Raw genomic sequence first — 17,572 nt, 5'->3', positions numbered from 1 at the left:
AGGATGTAAAGAGATAATTCGCAAGTGAAAGAATCACAGCACGCCCTAAGCTAGGCTTCTTATTTCATGTGCAAGTTACAGCCAGTTAGAGGAATCAGATTAAATAATGTACACAGTCCACGAGCACTCTCTCCCTATGTTACATGTAATAGAACCCGGAAGTAAATAACCAGACAAAAAAGAACTATTGGCTGTAGCCGATGAGTGGAACTACAACTGAAAAGTTGCCATCCGGACAAGTTCACTGCAGCAGGCATCCATCTCAATGTACTGGCACTGGGTATGCTGACAAACAGGCGCTGATCTTCGTTCACGGCCCGTTCAAATGGATTGCAAATCATGTACACCTGTGCCACCTTAGTGTCCTCGCCCCCTCAGAGACGAAAAGAATCCACCCAGGCTTTTGTCCTTGTGCTTTCCGTCGTGCTCATCTCCAACCTGCACCATCACTTCGATAAGAATGTAAACCTCGATGCATTGAAGTAAGTCGGTATGAAGTCTCAGTCACAAACCTCCTCTGCTATTTTCTTAAGAGCTTCTAATATTTCGGAGAAATCTGGCCTTTCAGCAGGGTCCTGCTGCCAACACTTCTGAAGAAGCTCCGTGAGCTTTGCATGCGCATTTTTTGGTATTGTAGGCCGCAACCCCTGACAAGCAAAGCTTGCCGCGTTAATAAGATTGGATAATGTAATTATATCTCTGCATTTATCTTCCCATTAGGAGGTAAATGTGTTCATCGGCAGTTAGCGTTCATAAAAACTGATTAGATGGATGTTACTGTTTCACTGTAATGCCTTTGATCAGGCAAAGTGGTAAACAAAGCACTGATGTCCAAATATCATTCTGCAGTTTTTGTTTGTGCGTCAGCAAACCTTTCCTAAGAGTATGTTAACACTGATCATATCTTGAAATCCCGTGATTTCATGGAACACGAGAAACTCAAAACAGGCTCCGTTATCCGCGCGCAGTAGTCCAAAACATATACAGTACAATCATTATCATGGTACTGTGGTGGATATGATAAGTTGAGTACGAATCCACTCTGAAAATAACAGTAGTCCAAAAGATATACTAATGATTATTATCATGGTACTGTGTGGTGGACATGAAAGTTTGAGTAAGAATCCATGTCTGAAACATAAACAAATAAAACTACGGTCATGGAAAAATGACAGGCAATTTTACCTTCTGAACCACACCTACAGCTGCTTGTAATGGTGTCAGGTACTCATAAGGAATCTGCAAGTAATAGGCGTATAAACAAATTACTAACTCATTTTAAAACAATGCAGTTAACATAATGAACTAACAGTGGCAGAAGAGTGGTGCAAGTACCTTCCCAGTGAGCAGTTCCCACAACAAAATTCCAAAACTAAAAACATCGGCTTTGTGGTCATAGGGCTTGTGTTCTATAACCTATAACAGATAAAAATTTGTAAGGTCATACTCCCTCCGTCCCAAAATAAGTGTCTCAACTTTGTACTAGCTTTAGTATAAAATTATACTAAACTTGAGACACTTATTTTGGGACGGAGGGAGTATATCAATAAAATTATTATTACACTGATGACCTCTATTTCTCAAATTCACCACCACTGCACTACTACCATACAGAAAATGGTACTCCCTCCGTTCCTAAATACTCCCTCTGTACCGAAATATTTGTAGTTTTAGTAGGCTACTTAGCCTACTAAAACTGCAAATATTTCGGTAGGAGTATAAGTCTCTTTAGAGATTTCATTATAAACTACATACGGATGTATATAGACATACTTTAGAGTGTATATTCATTCATTTTGTGCCGTATGTAGTCCATAGTGGAATCTCTAAAAGGACTTGTATTTAGGAACGGAGGGAGTAGATGAATTTATTGAGTCAAAAAGTTAAGAGGAAACAATCAGAGGATGCAACTCTGTAAAATATTGTATTCCCCAATGGCACACTGTCTCAGTCGATCAATAATAATTTGCTGGCTAAAGATTAAGTGCAGGATTCTTTTTTGTTGTGGGGAATTAAATACAGGTTTAAAATTGAAACTTCCCTTTAGTTTCAAAAAAATAAAGAAACAAAAATAATCTCCTTGCTTCTATCAAGTATATGGAGCAATAAGATGTTGTCCACATGTCAAGCACGACCATCGAAATGAACTCGGAACAGTGCCTCATCTCATTCGTGAGGCGATTCCGAATGTTAGGTGAGCTTCTATCAAGTATATGGAGCAATATGATGCTGTCCACATGTCAAGCACGGCCATCAAAATGAACTCTGAGCAGTGCCTCGTCTCATTCGTGAGGCTACTCGAAGTGATGAACCAATGTCCAAATGATGGATCAGTCATTACTAAAATTGAAGATGCAAATATGATTCTTTCTACACTATGGTTAATGTGAAAATGAGGAATGATTTTCATTTTAGCAAAATATCAAGTGCTAATTTATTGATGCTTTCGCGGTGGCTTACAGCAGCTTCTCAAGGCATTGACGCCGATATGGCAAATTCTGAAACTGAATCGACTAGACAAGAGCAATGGGGAACTGGAGCCTAGATGAGAGAAAGACCCTGAATCATGTAGTACTGAAGAAAAGAAAGCTTCAGCAGTTGGAGATGAAGTACATGAGAACAAATGCAACTGCTACTACACTGCCACACACTACCATCTGATGGGTAAATATCCAAGAAGATTATGTCTAGCAGCCTTGTGTAGGTCTGGTAACAGTTTTTTTTATAGGTCCGGTAACAGTTTTTTTAGAGGATAGCAGTTCTATTTTGTTTCCACAAGTAGCCATCCTTGGGGTGGTGCAATGGTGCTGTATTACAAGAGTTGTAACTAAAACATTGGTAGGTTACTGGTGCACCAGAATGCTTTGGATCACAAGTTCACAACTGTTGAACCCTGTGGTTTTATCTTTTTCAATGAGAAGCTGGTGGCCAGGTGTTTCCTACCCTGTCAATCTGAACTCAGGCTTGGGTATTCAGGCTTGCAACCTCTAATGGACGTATCTGCTCTTAACAGCTTGTACTTATCATTGGCATTACATAACAACCAAGTTGTGATAACGGTAGCGTAGTAATGATAGAGAAATTACCTCTGGGGCCATCCAACGGTATGTCCCTGTTTCTGCAGTCATTACTCCAGACTGAACTTTAACACGTGCAACGCCAAAATCAGCAACCTTAACCATCTGTAGAAGGAAACAATCAGTTAGAGCAATTTAGCCAATTCTTCTTACTAAATCATGCACTAAACGAAAAAACGGCTTGCAGTAACACATTCATCGCATGTACTCCCAACCAAGAAGAAGGTTCGCCATTCCCAGTGGCCATCCTCAAAACAAAAACATTCCCAGTGGCTAGCTACTCATCAATCAGAAACAAGATTTGGCTAGGTAGGCCAAAAATATAGATAAACATTGTGTTATAGGAGAATCTCTGTTGTTGTGATAAAACTTCTTTTGAGAGGGCAAGAGGGGGGAGGGGGGGTACTTAACACCTGTTATTCTTGTAACGAACATCTGAAAAGGTAAAGGCATGCCTACGAGTTTGGGCTAAGATCTGTGGAACATCATTTCCAAGGATGCATGAATAACTGAAACTAGACAATACTTACCCCGTTTTCATCCATAAGAAGATTGGCGGTTTTCAAATCCCGATGAATAATATTGTTTTGGTGCAAGTAGCTCATGCCTTTTGACACATCCATTGCAACTCCAACTAAGGCCGGCAGCTTGAAGATACCTTTATGTTTATGGAGATAATCATACACACTCCCACCGGACATAAATTCTGGACAAGTGAAGAAAATACAGGTTCAGTCCTTGCTGTTACTGCCACAACAGGAAAATAGGCCTTTGTTTAATCATACCTGTGACTATGCATAGCCTGGGGGGTTTAGTGCATGCACCAATAAATTGCACAACATTCTTGTGACGAACCTTCCTGAATTCCAATGTATACTTCATAAACTTAGAAGGTAAATGGAAAACAGAGAGAAGCACTACTGGAAGAAACTGATCCATAAGGGTGATACTTCTAACATGTAGTTGTAGTTACATAACTTTTAGTGTGAGACATCAGCTAATAAGCAAGCAAAGAACCGAGAGAATAAGCTGTTGACAGGTAGATGGCAGCACGAGATCTTTATCATCTTAGCATCCTAAAGGTAAATATTTTAGCAGAGAAAACGTGAAGACCGGAGCATCCGAGGGATCGAGACTTAACATTTTTAAGAATGATATTCATTGCATAACAGAAGAAACAGGACAAAATGAGATGACGTAAATACACAGAGGGGGGAACACAGGTTATGCGCAAAAGCCTTACAAGGTATACTGGGAAAACAGAGCATATGATGTAACAAACCTCATAATATAAACTTCCTGGGCAAATTCACGCTGCATGTCCACATTTACCCTCTCGGGTTTGAGAACTTTAATAGCTACATCTTGACTACAATATGTACCCCGGAAGCTGGCAAGAGAACGAGTTAGTTATATGACTGCCCGAAAACTCAAAATGAATTTTCATGATAGCCAGGAGTGAACACTCACAGATCACCATATGATCCAGATGCTACTTTATTGCCGAAATTGAGTAGTTTTATATCAATTTCCCATTCACTAGCACCATCTGTAGGTATAGCAACATGATCGGCTGTTGAGTTCTCCACGATCTGCATATTTTCAACTGGAGAAGACCATGAATGAGATGTAGACCATGCTTGTGTCTGCCCAATCAAGCCAAAGCAAAATATGAGCATGAAGAAAACAAGCATGTGAACAGGAGAACAACTAAATTGCAATGAAGTATATGTTTTGTCTCTGGTTCACCTCCTCAATCTTGATGATTTCTTTTTTTAATTCTTCTATTAAATCCACTGTTTCCTAAATAAATGAACAGATCATTAAATGTTAAACAGCGACAAAACACAAAATCAAAGGTACAAAGACAAAATGAGGTACTGGCATACCTCGGCATGCCAACCAACAACAACAAATACGTCGAGTGAGTAGCCATCATTTGTCGAAAACGCATGTGCTTCTTGAATGTTGAGACCAATTTCACCAAGCAGACATGTCAGCTGAGGGCATCAGAAAACATGGCATCACTAAACAAATAGATGAAACACACATATTCAGCGAACTGGTATTTATTCAAGTTGGATACGATGAATTATATTGTTAAAAAATCTAGGATTATACAGATAGATATCCCGAATAAAATCCACAAATGTACATAGATCCTTGTTTACCTCGCTGAGAAGCTTTGGTTTGTCAATGGTAGAGAAGGTGATTTCATGCATGGGTCTGTATGGCAATCAAATACAAGCAAATTATTGTCCTCAGCACAAAAAATAGCACTTATAAAACGCGAAAATGCAATAATTAGAATTTCTCAGCTACCTGTAATAATGTTAACTATCAAGTGACATAATTATTTAATAAGAATAATTGTATGAGGCTTTGCTCAAAAAAAATGTATGATGATAAAACAGAGGCAAAGGTAACTAGCAAAGCCTTACCTGTAGAGAGATCGAACATTATCCGATGTGCTATCCTGATCTTGGCCTTGCGACTTGCTGGCTTCAAGAGCAAGGGCGTCAAGGTTTGTAGATGAACCAAAGGCAGGAGGAGGGTGAATGCTGAACATAACTTGTACATATTAGAAATGAAGGAAAACTGAACCACTGGTAGAGGTATATTTTGCAATGCATGGCAATAAGAAAGATAATAGTCATTTTCCAATCAGCAAAAATATTTAGTAACAGATGGGAAAATGCAGTTACCTTTGTTGCCTATTCAACAGCCTTGAAGCAACTTCCTCCCCTGCAGTGTGTGAATCAGCATCAGTCTGATTCCCATCAAGAATTGGAGATACCTAATGAATCAAGACTCAAATAAGGACAATGAACAGCATAGAAGTATTACAGCTGACTACAAGTTAGCAAATATTTTTGCAGTTCAAAAGAAGAAATGCACAACTTGGAAATAAAAGAATGCATCAGCGCTGCCAGCTAATAATGGGAGAGCTTAAGCTTTCAGTCAGTAAGTAAGTGGTTAAAATCAATCAAAATATGCTACACGGTCAGAGGGGACGTTCAGGCTTTTTTTATCTCGTTTTGAAAATGCTCTAGGACCCCACCCTACATCTACTCTTTGAACATGATATTCATGGTACAACAGATTTTAACAGTTTGATTCTCTATCAATCACAAGTAAATACCCAAAAAGAAAAAACTTCCTGGCAGTGTTACCATTTAGACCATTCAAAACCCCTGACGTGGCAACTACCAAATCTCAAATACAGCGGTGATGGGATGCCCATAAGGCTTCTTATTGGTTGGTGCTGCTGACAGTATAAGCAACTGTTGTATCCGGAAATGGTAATACTAAGTGGCAGCGAGCCAATTCCTAGGTAGAATACCAATCCAGTTTAAGAGAAATATAAAATGCCCCCATTTTTCTGGACGATGAAAAGACGTGCTACCACCGAGAATTTGTGTCATTGACTAAGCTTCAGTAGTGATGGGATGGAACGATTATAAAAAGGAAATCTGAAGTGCAGAAAACTGAACCCCCAACCCAGCGAGGCCAACCAGGGATGATGAGCACACAAGTCAGGCCATATAATACAAGTCCGTGCAGACGAATTTCGAGCCATCTACAGACCACAGCGGCTGCATCCGTGGCGCTCCGAATCGCATTCCTAAACTAGCAGGAGCAGGAGCACGAGGGGGTGGAAGAAGCCGTCGCGGAGGCGGGGGGACGAACGGCTCACCTGCACGGCCCGCACGGCGAAGGCCGGGCGCTGCGCGGGATCCCTGGCCAGCTCGAGGAGGCGCTTGTGCGTGAGCACGTCCTCCGCCCTCTCCACGTTCACGTCCATGGCGTAGCTGCAGCGCAAACCCCGAAACGCCAAGATCGAGAAACGTCAGTACCGCCGCGCCGCACGCATGGGTCGAATTGCCGGCGCGCGTCGCCGGGAGGAGGAGCGTTACCGTGCGGGGAGGCGGTTGAAGTGGCTCCAGAGCTCGTCGTCGAAGCCGGGGGCGCGCTCCTCGGCGGCGTGGAGGCGTGCCAGCACCTCGGTGTAGACCTCCAGCTTGTGGTGGTGCTGCTGCTGCTGCTTCCTCGACTGCGCCCCCGCCACCGACCCCGACCCCGCGGCGCCCGGCGGGGACGAGGACCCCGCCCCGCCTCCGCCGCCGCCTCCGCCCGCCGCCGCGTGGCTGCCGCAGCTCTCGGCCACCTCCTCCACCGCCATTACCGCCCCGATCTCGGTCGCGGATTCCGGAAGGAGGGAGGTAAATCGTGCGCGATCGATGCCGCCCTCGGGAGAGAGAGGGAGAAAAGGGGGGAGGAAAATGGAAAGAGGGAGAGGGAGAGGGAATTTTGTGGATGCGGGTGGCCACAGTGGTTTTATATACGTGCGTGCGAGTTTATCTGCTGCCCCGCGCGAGCCCTTTTCTTTTATTTCCGAGAAAAAAGAAAAAAAAAAGAAATGGGGGTCAAATTCATCTGCTCGGTCGGTCGCTCGGGAAATAAAAACGGACGGGGTTGGGTGTGGCCAATTCGGCTTTGGTCTGGGGCGGTGCGGTGCATCGGTACTTCGGCCCATTGTGGAGCACAGCACACTGTGGCAGGAGGGAGTAGGATATTGTTTTCCTGACTCATTTTTATTTAATTCAATTTTAATCATTCGATGTGCCTGCCTTGGACGTCTAGTCTATAGTATAGAGTAGGAGCAGAAGCTGAATTGGGTTAGGGTTATTCGTTGGATCTTGGACGAATATCTGCAAACTTGGAGCAAGCTGCCCATAGACAGTAGTACCACGTTGGGACGGTTTGAGCTTTGATTATTGTGTCGTTTCGTTGCTTAGGCATGAGGCAACCGCCCCCCTAAACATTGTCCTCTTCTTTCTTTTTCTTCTTCTTCTTTAATCTGACGGAACCCCTAAACATTGTCTTGACGAGGAAGGAGTATGACTTTGCATCATCATCGCCTGTGATTAAAATGAATACTTCTGCTATAGTGCAAAAAAAACAGCGGAATGAAAATGTGGGACGCAACGCTTAAACACGCGGTTTAGGCCCTGTTTGGAACCACAATAGATTATAATGATCTGGATTATGAAGATAGATTATATAATCTGGTTTATAAAAATAATCTAGGTGAGCATGTTTGGAGATCAGATTATATAAACTGTAATTCAGGTTTTATATTGTACAATGACATGTTTGTCCTCTGTTTTTTAGCTGCAAAGGTAATAATTTAGGTGGGCATGTTTGAAGGACGATGGCGGTGGTAGTAGGTAATTATCTCCAAGTTTTCAAAAGTAATGGGTCATTAGTAATTCATAATCTGATTTTAGTTGGGGTAGAGTAGATTATAAGTTTTTAATAATCTGACCATCTAGTTTTTATAAACTGCACTATAATCTATCTTATCTGGAGACATAATAGATTATAAAACCGAATTATATAATCTGAATGGTTTTAAAAATGGCCTTAGCAGCGCGTGGGGAGCTGCTACCAACGGTGGAGTAAGTACGTTCCGTGGAAATAAGGGTATTTTTCCGTCCTGCTTTAAGTTTTCACGCAGATCTCTTCTTCCTGGCTTAACGTTTCGCAGAGACCGTCAGCCCGTGACGGGGCAAATTTCGCCTCGGCTGATTATGCCCGAGACGTCCCTGATCCTTGCGGAAACGGGCACGGAAAGAAGTGTTATAATTCCTGGCTCATCCCAAACTCGTTGGCCAGACGAGCAGGCGTGTCAGACACCACAGGGTGGTGGTGCTCATGTTGGTCCCACGTTCAGCTGTTGTGCTCTGGACCTCCGGTGAAGCGCACGGAACCACCCTGTGTGAAAACCGGCCAGGCCACGGACAGGTCGGGCCCGCGCAGCGTCACCCGGTCCGGAATCCTCCCCCCTCGTGCGAGTGGGGAGCCCGGGATCGTGGGTCGGGCGCGACGGGCCGACGGAGCGAGCGGAAACCTCATCGTAAACAAAGGGGGGAGGTGGAGGAGGATCGGATGGGGCGTGGGATGGGAATATGCTCCCAGGCCAGCGCTGCTGCCGCCGACGACGCGCGGCAGCCGGTAGCCGCTCCGCTGCTGGCTGCTTTTGGATTTGGCAGCGCGGATAAGATGGATCTGTCAGCGCCTGGTCACCCAACCCCACCGACTGACGGGATCCCAACCCGTCCACTGGAAGCAGCACGGATCGGATGGCTGGATATGGCTGGATGGATGTCATCGTCATCATCATCGCAAAGCTAATCTACCCACCTAGCCAGCAAAAAAAATAAAAAGCGCCAGCACTACTAGTACAGTAGTTGTAGTGCCTCCTACTGGCAAGAGGGAGTAGGTACTATTTTATGAGTGGACCTCGCTCGCAATGTTTTGTTTTTTTTTTGTACTACTGGCAGTGACTGTGCATGCTCGGTCTCCCCTCCCGTGATCGAATTTCCGGATATGCTTTGCTTTGGGACATCGACGAGTTCTCAGCAGGATATGCTCTGAGCCTCAGTACTACGTAGGCGCACTCCAGAACAGTGCCTCCGCATTCCGGAAGGTCCATCTCTTCTCTTGAGCCTATCGACGAGACGCAACCTGAACCAGGTGCAACGCAGGTGGGCGTACTTCTACTGTTGGAGAGGCTTTCAGTGGGTTTGGCTGGTTCGCTAGCCACCACGATCGAGCAGGACGACCGCGCCGTCAACCGATGAACGCTGCTGCATCGGGGAGAATATTCCGATCGATCTGCTTGGGTCAGCGGATCTCCTTCCATCTCTTCCTTCCTACCCATGTCTGTTTAGCTAAGCTATTAGGGTGTGTTTGGTTGCTGTCATCGGTTGGAATGTCACGGATCGGACCCGTTCCTAGTCTTCGTTCTTGCGTTTGATTTATCAACTGGAACAGAACCCACTCATTACATTTTAAGAAATATTTCACTTAGATCCGAAACGTGCTAGTACCACGAAATTGATGAAATCACACGGAACGGCTCGTCTGCTCGTCGCCGCTCGTCCGCGCTGCGCCTGCCGGGGCCGCCGCGCACCCGCGCCCTCGCCGGGGCCGCCGCCCACCCGCGCTGCGCCTGCCAGGGTCGCGGCGCACCCGCGCCCTCGCGCGGGGCCGCCGCGCCCTCGGCCCCCTCCCTCTCTTCTGCCGCGCTGCGCCGCCGGCCCTCTCCCTCCCTCTTTGCTGTCGCGCCGCGCCGCCGGCCCTCTCCCTTCCTCTCTGCTGCGTCGCCACCGGCCCTCTCCCTTCCTCTCTGCTGCGTCGCCGCCGGCCCTCTCCCTTCCATTTTTCATTCCATGCCTCCCAACCAAACACTCGAACGGAACCATCTCGTTCCACTTTTTTGCTCGTATCAAATACAGGAACGAAACCGACCCGTTCCTCTGGAATGGAACCATTCTATTCCATGACAGTTAGTTCTCCAACCAAACACACCCTTAGAAACCTAAAGAAAGGTTCCTTGTCCTCCTATTGGAGGAAGAGAGGTGAGGAGTTGACGCTAGCCTAGCCTAGCCTAAACCAAACAAAGACCTGCGATTGACCATACGCGGGGGATTAGACGAGTCGATGAGTCGAACCAATCCTAGCTAGCGACTGGAACACCCCACAACCGCAACGAGAAGCTAGATTACTGTGGCAGCCAGCGACGCGCCAGGATTCCCGGCTCATGGCGCACGCTCCGCCGCCGGCCTCCTTCATTCGCCGGTCACGCCGTCTCTCAGCCACGCAACCGGGAAGGGGCCGGATCGAGCGACCACCTGCCATGCTACTTGCTACGGCTACTGTTACTGTCAGCAGCAGTGAGCCGGCGCTGCTGATAGTGCGTGATATATGCTGTGTTCACGTGAGGCCACGATCCGGCGCCCGTGCCGACGGGGCCCCGTCGATGGCGCCGTGCCAGTGCCATGGCGTCTCCATCACCACCGTGCGATGACGTCCGGGGACCCCCCCCCCCCCCCCTCGCTTTGCTTTGCCGGAAACCACCGCCGCGCGGCGGGGGGTCGCTGGTGGAAGGAGGGATCGCATCGGGAAAGCGGGGGAGGGAAACACGAGGCCTCTGACGCGGCGACACCTCGGCGCCGTGGAAAAGGCCATCTCGATGCGCGTGGGTGGACAGGACGACGGGCAGGAGAGAACCAACGAGCGTTGCGCCGCATCTCCCGTGAACCGTGCCGCGCCGCGCCGCGGGTCTATTTGGTTCCTGATGAATGAATCCCTACCCGTTTCTGTATTCTTTCTTCTCCCATCCTCCCCGTACGTCCCATGTCGGAAAGACATGTGCTCGTGGGACCAGCGTGCATGCGGGCCAGAATCACAAACTTGACTTTGTCAGAAAAATTTAGCACAAAAAATGAACTTACTCGGATTTTATTTTACAATCTGACATTTTTCAGCAAGGCCACAAACAATGACGTTTCTGTTACACAACACAACGCATGCAAGGTTGGTGTTTCTATTGAACCATGACCTAGCCAAGCGTCCTACATGGCAGGGTAGAAACCCATGAACCATGACATTTCCAATAACGCCATGCCCATCCATGGCGTTTCTACACAAAGAAGAAATGTCATGCCTCTTGGCGTTTTGAAGAAAAATGTTGGCTGGTTTGACGTGTCAAGATAGGACAGAAACGCCATGGTTTTTGGCATTACTAAACGGATCAGATTGTCAAATAAAATCTAGGAGTGTTCAAATCATGCTAAAATTATAGAAAATGGTCAAAACAATGAAAAAGTATGTGCATGTGGAACTACCTACTAGTATAATGTTTGTGCTTTGCTACAGACTATAATGCATATATAAGGGGCTGCTTGGAATCGGTGTATTCTAATACACCCGTATTAGTTTTACAACTGTATTTTACTGATCCTGTATGATTTTCTGTAGAAAATAAAAACGAGGATTATGGTATGCATATTTTGCACGTGTAACAGGGTTGAAAACGACAATCCAATGACTGCCTAAAGGACCCCTTAGCTATCGAAAATTCGCGAGGAGGGGTTGGCATGTACGGACGATTTCGTTGATATTCTTAATTGTGAGAGGGTGACGGTTTCTTCAAAGCGACATGATAGTTTTTGTGAGAGATGGCAAAACTGCCACCGTTAATATTCTTTTATAACTAAAATTGTCATGAAAAGGGGTTCGTCTGCAACCCCTCTCCCACCAAACCACCGTCGGATAGAATTTTCATATATAAATGATTCAAACAAATGATTACGATCGTCTCTGATACCTCTTCAACCAATCTATAGGTTTTAGTTGAATGTCCCATGACATATCAATGGAAGGCTCCCGAAGACTTGGCGTGTACCATCCAAGATGCCAGATTCATCGTAGACTCGATTTCCTCATAGACAACCGACTAGGATAATGTAGAGGACACCTCTCTCTCTCTCTCTCTCGCTCGCTCTCTCTCTCTCTCTCTCTCAATGTAGAGGACACCTCTCTTGTTGGGGAACGTCGCATGGGAAACAAAAAATTTCCTACGCGCACGAAGACCTATCATGGTGATGTCCATCTACGAGAGGGGATTTCCGATCTACGTACCCTTGTAGATCGCACAGCAGAAGCGTTAAGAAACGTGGTTGATGTAGTGGAACGTCCTCACGTCCCTCGATCCGCCCCGTGAACCGTCCCGCGATCCGTCCCACGATCCGCTCCGATCTAGTGCCGAACGGACGGCACCTCCGCGTTCAGCACACGTACAGCTCGACGATGATCTCGGCCTTCTTGATCCAGCAAGAGAGACGGAGAGGTAGATGAGTTCTCCGGGAGCGTGACGGCGCTCCGGAGGTTGATGGTGATCTAATCTCAGCAGGGCTCCGCCCGAGCTCCGCAGAAACGTGATCTAGAGGTAAAACCGTGGAGGTATGTGGTCAGGCTGCCGTGGGAAAAGTTGTCTCAAATCAGCCCTAATACCTCAGTATATATAGGAGGGAGGGAGGGGAGGAGGCAGCCTCAAACCCTTAAGGTTTGGCCGAAAATTGAGGTGGAGGAGTCCTACTCCAATCCTACTTGGAGTAGGATTCCACCTTCCCACTTGGAAACTCTTTCCACCTTGTGTGTTTTCCTTTCTCAAACCTTATGGGCCTTAGTGGGAACTTATTACAGCCCACTAGGGGCTGGTTTATCTCTTCCCATAGACCATGAGACCCCTTGGGGCGTGACACCCCTCTCGATGGTCCCCGTCACCCCTCCCGGCACTCCGGGTACACTACCGATGAGCCCGAAACTTTTCCAGTAATGCCCGGAAACTTTCCGGTTACCAAATGAGGTCATCCTATATATCAATCTTCGTCTCCGGACCATTCCGGAAACCCTCGTGACGTCCGTGATCCCATCCGGGACTCCGAACAACATTCGGTAACCAACCATATAACTCAAATACGCATAAAACATTGTCGAACCTTAAGTGTGCAGACCCTGCGGGTTCAAGAACTATGTAGACATGACCCGAGGGACTCCTCGGTCAATATCCAATAGCGGGACCTGGATGCCCATATTGGATCCTACATATTCCGAAGATCTTTATCGGTTGAACCTCAGTGCCAAGGATTCATATAATCCCGTATGTCATTCCCTTTGTCCTTCGGTATGTTACTTGCCTGAGATTCGATCGTCAGTATCCGCATACCTATTTCAATCTCGTTTACTGGCAAGTCTCTTTACTCGTTCCGTAATACAAGATCCCGCAACTTACACTAAGTCACATTGCTTGCAAGGCTTGTGTGTGATGTTGTATTACCGAGTGGGCCCCGAGATACCTCTCCGTCATACGGAGTGACAAATCCCAGTGATCCATACTAACTCAACGAACACCTTCGGAGATACCTGTAGAGCATCTTTATAGTCACCCAGTTACGTTGCGACGTTTGATACACACAAAGCATTCCTCCGGTGTCAGTGAGTTATATGATCTCATGGTCATAGGAACAAATACTTGACACGCAGAAAACAGTAGCAACAAAATGACACGATCAACATGCTACGTCTATTAGTTTGGGTCTAGTCCATCACATGATTCTCCTAATGATGTGATCCCGTTATCATGTAACAACACTTGCCTATGGCCAGAAAACCTTGACCATCTTTGATCAACGAGCTAGTCAACTAGAGGCTTACAAGGGACAGTGTTTTGTCTATGTATCCACACAAGTATTGTGTTTCCAATCAATACAATTATAGCATGGATAATAAACGATTATCATGAACAAAGAAATATAATAATAACTAATTATTATTGCCTCTAGGGCATATTTCCAACATCTCTCTCTCTCATCTTCAATACAATGATCACTTCGCAGACCTATTATGTAATTTTCGTCATGGGACCGAATGAATTGTGTGTTTATGATCAGATTACTCATTAAAAGTAATTGTGTCTTTTAAGACCTTTGTGTCATTTTAAAAGTGAAGGAAGTCCCACAAAAGGGATGAATTGTAAAACCCAAACATGGAATAAGGAAAGGAAGAAAGCATACCCGCTCGTACTCTTGGGTTAGGGATGGATGGATTCCTAGGCAGTGTCTTGGCCAATGATAACGATCCCCACGCGCGTGTATGCAACCTCCGATGGCTGCAGGGCAAGGGGAAACCCCTGTCGAAGCGACGCCGGTTGAGGAGGAAGTTGATGATGATGATCAAGAAACTTTGGATCAAGTTCCTATCGGACCTCGCAGGTCGACAAGATCACGTACTACTCCTGAGTGGTACGGTAATCCTGTCTTATCAATCATGTTGTTAGACAACAATGAACTTGGGAATTATGAAGAAGCAATGGTGGGCCCGGATTCCAACAAATGGCTGGAGGCCATGAAGTCCGAGATAGGATCTATGTATGAAAACAAAGTGTGGACTTTGGAAGTATTACCTGAAGGTCGCAAGGCTAGTCAGAACAAATGGATCTTTAAGAAGAAGACAGACGCAGACGGTAATGTGACTGTTTATAAAGCTTGACTTGTGGCAAAGGGTTTTTCACAAGTTCAAGGAGTTGACTACGATGAGACGTTCTCACTGGTAGCGATGCTTAAGTTTGTCCAAATCATGTTAGCAATGGCTACATTTTTTATTATGAAATCTGGCAGATGAATGTCAAAACGGCGTTCCTTAATGGTTTTCTAAAGGAAGAGTTGTATATGATGCAACCCGAAGGTTTTGTCGATCCAAAGAATGCTAACAAAGTATGCAAGCTCCAGCGATCCATTTATGGACTGGTGCAAGCATCTCAGAGTTGGAATAAGCATTTTGATGAGGTGATCAAAGCATTTGGGTTTATACAAGTGGTTGGAGAATCTTGTATTTACAAAAAAAGTGAGTGGGAGCTCGGTGGCGTTTCTAATATTATATGTGGATGACATATTGCTGATTGGAACCAATGTGGAGTTTTTGGAGAGCGTAAAGGATTACTTGAATAAAAGTTTCTCTATGAAGGACCAAAATCCCCTACATGATTAGTTACAAAAGCTTTTTGACATAGGAGAAGCTGCTTACATTCTAGGCATTAAGATCTATAGGGATAGACCGAGACGCCTGATAGGACTTTCACAAAGCACATACCTTGATAAAGTTTTGAAGAAGTTCAAAATGGAACAATCCAATAAAGGGTTCTTGCCAGTGTTACAAGGTATGAAATTGTTGGAAATATGCCCTAGAGGCAATAATAAAATGGTTATTATCATATTTCCTTGTTCATGATAATCGTCTATTGTTCATGCTATAATTGTATTAACAGGAAACAGTAATACATGTGTGAATAAATAGATCACAATGTGTCTCTAGCAAGCCTCTAGTTGGCTAGCTCGTTGATCAATAGATGATCATGGTTTCCTGATCATGGGCATTAGATGACATTGATAACGGGATCACATCATTGGGAGAATGATGTGATGGACAAGACCCAATCCTAAGCATAGCACTAGATAGTATTGTTCGTATGCTAAAGCTTTTCAAATGTCAAGTGTCTTTTCCTTCGACCGTGAGATTGTGCAACCCCCGGATACCGCAGGAGTGCTTTGGTTGTATCAAACGTCACAATGTAACTGAGTGACTATAAAGGTGCACTACGGGTACCTCTGAAAGTGTCTCTTGGGTTGGTACGAATCGAGATCGGGATTTGCCACTCCATGTGACGGAGAGGTATCTCTGGGCCCACTCGGTAGAACATCATCATGAACTCAATGTGACTAAGGAGTTAGTCACAAGATGGCGTGCTACGGAACGAATAAAGAGACTTACCGGTAACGAGAGTGAACAAGGTATAGGTATACCAATGGTCGAATCTCGGGCAAGTTCTATACCGATAGACAAAGGGAATTGTATATGGGATTGATTGAATTCTTGACATCGTGGTTCATCCGATGAGATCATCATGAAACATGTGGGAGCCACCATGGGTATCCAGATCCCGCTGATGGTTATTGGACGGAGAGCGTCTCGGTCATGTCTGCATGTTTCCCGAACCCGTAGGGTCTACACACTTAAGGTTCGATGACGCTAGGGTTATAGGGAAATGTTATACGAGGTTACGGAAAGTTGTTCGGAGTCCCGGATGAGATCCCGGACGTCATGAGGAGCTCCGGAATGGTCCGGGGGTAAAGATTGATATATAGGATGGATGGTTTTGGACACTGGAAATGCTTCGGGCGTCACCGGTAGCGTACCGGGACCAGAGGGACCACCAGAAATGGTCCCGGGGGTCCACCAGCCCCAAAAGGTAGCATGGGCCAAAAGGTGGTGGGCAACCAGCCCAAAGTGGGCTGGTGCGCCTCCCACAAAGGGGCCCAAGGCGCAGGAGGTGGAGAGGGGGGAAACCCTAGGCACTGGTGGGCCTAAGGCCCACCTAGGGGTGCGCCACCCCTCCCCCTGCCCTGGCCGCCGCACCTCCCATCTGGGGGGGCTGCCGCACCACCTAGGGTGGGAACCCTAGGTATGGCACCCCCTCCCCTCCTCCTATAAATAGAGAGAGGTTTGGGGCTGTTTTGCACACCGTTTCTTCTTCCCCTCGGCGCAGCCCTGCTCCCCTCCTTCCTCCTCCTCCCACGGTGCTTGGCGAAGCCCTGCCGGGAGACCTCGTCTCTCCATCGACACCACGCCGTCGTGCTGCCGGAGATCTTCCCCAACCTATCCCTCCTCCTTGCTGGATCAAGGTGCGGGAGACGTCATCGGGCTGCACGTGTGTTGAACGCGGAGGTGCCGTGGTTCGGCACTAGATCGGAATCACACCGCGATCTGAATCGCCGCGAGTACGACTCCATCAACCGCATTCTAGTAACGCTTCCGCTTAGCGATCTTCAAAGGTATGAAGATGCACTCACCCCTCTCTCGTTGCTGGTCTCTCCATAGGAAGATCTGAATATGGCGTAGGAAAATTTTGAATTTATGCTACGTTACCCAACAAAAATTGAGTAAGACTCAGTGCCCAACAACTGCGGAAGATAGAGACCAAATGAGTTCCATCCTCTATGCTTCAACCATAGGTTCTATCATGTATGCAATGTTGTGCACTAGACCAGATGTCAGCTTGGCCATAAGTATGGCATGCAGGTTTCAGA

The 17,572-nt window shown here is 46.3% G+C and overlaps 1 protein-coding gene across 1 annotated transcript; it reads right to left on the bottom strand.

Annotated features, from left to right (window-relative positions):
• Positions 1–25: 25 nt before the first annotated feature.
• On the bottom strand, positions 26–7,384 carry LOC123451754 (serine/threonine-protein kinase STY46-like). The gene is made up of 16 exons (XM_045128285.1): positions 6,995–7,384; positions 6,775–6,889; positions 5,783–5,874; positions 5,519–5,638; positions 5,249–5,303; positions 4,967–5,077; positions 4,827–4,880; positions 4,548–4,723; positions 4,360–4,467; positions 3,863–3,936; positions 3,608–3,783; positions 3,087–3,182; positions 1,336–1,416; positions 1,186–1,239; positions 513–647; positions 26–438 (listed from the first exon to the last, which is right to left on the bottom strand). Exons 1-16 carry the CDS (start codon positions 7,258–7,260, stop codon positions 358–360), a joined length of 1,794 nt encoding a protein of 597 aa, XP_044984220.1. The 5' UTR covers positions 7,261–7,384; the 3' UTR covers positions 26–357.
• Positions 7,385–17,572: the final 10,188 nt, after the last annotated feature.

The sequence above is a fragment of the Hordeum vulgare genome, chromosome 5H (genome assembly GCF_904849725.1).
Source record: "Hordeum vulgare subsp. vulgare chromosome 5H, MorexV3_pseudomolecules_assembly, whole genome shotgun sequence".
NCBI classification, from domain to species: domain Eukaryota; kingdom Viridiplantae; phylum Streptophyta; class Magnoliopsida; order Poales; family Poaceae; genus Hordeum; species Hordeum vulgare.
Note: the sequence above shows the minus strand (reverse complement) of the source record. Positions and strands in the feature narration are given on the sequence as shown.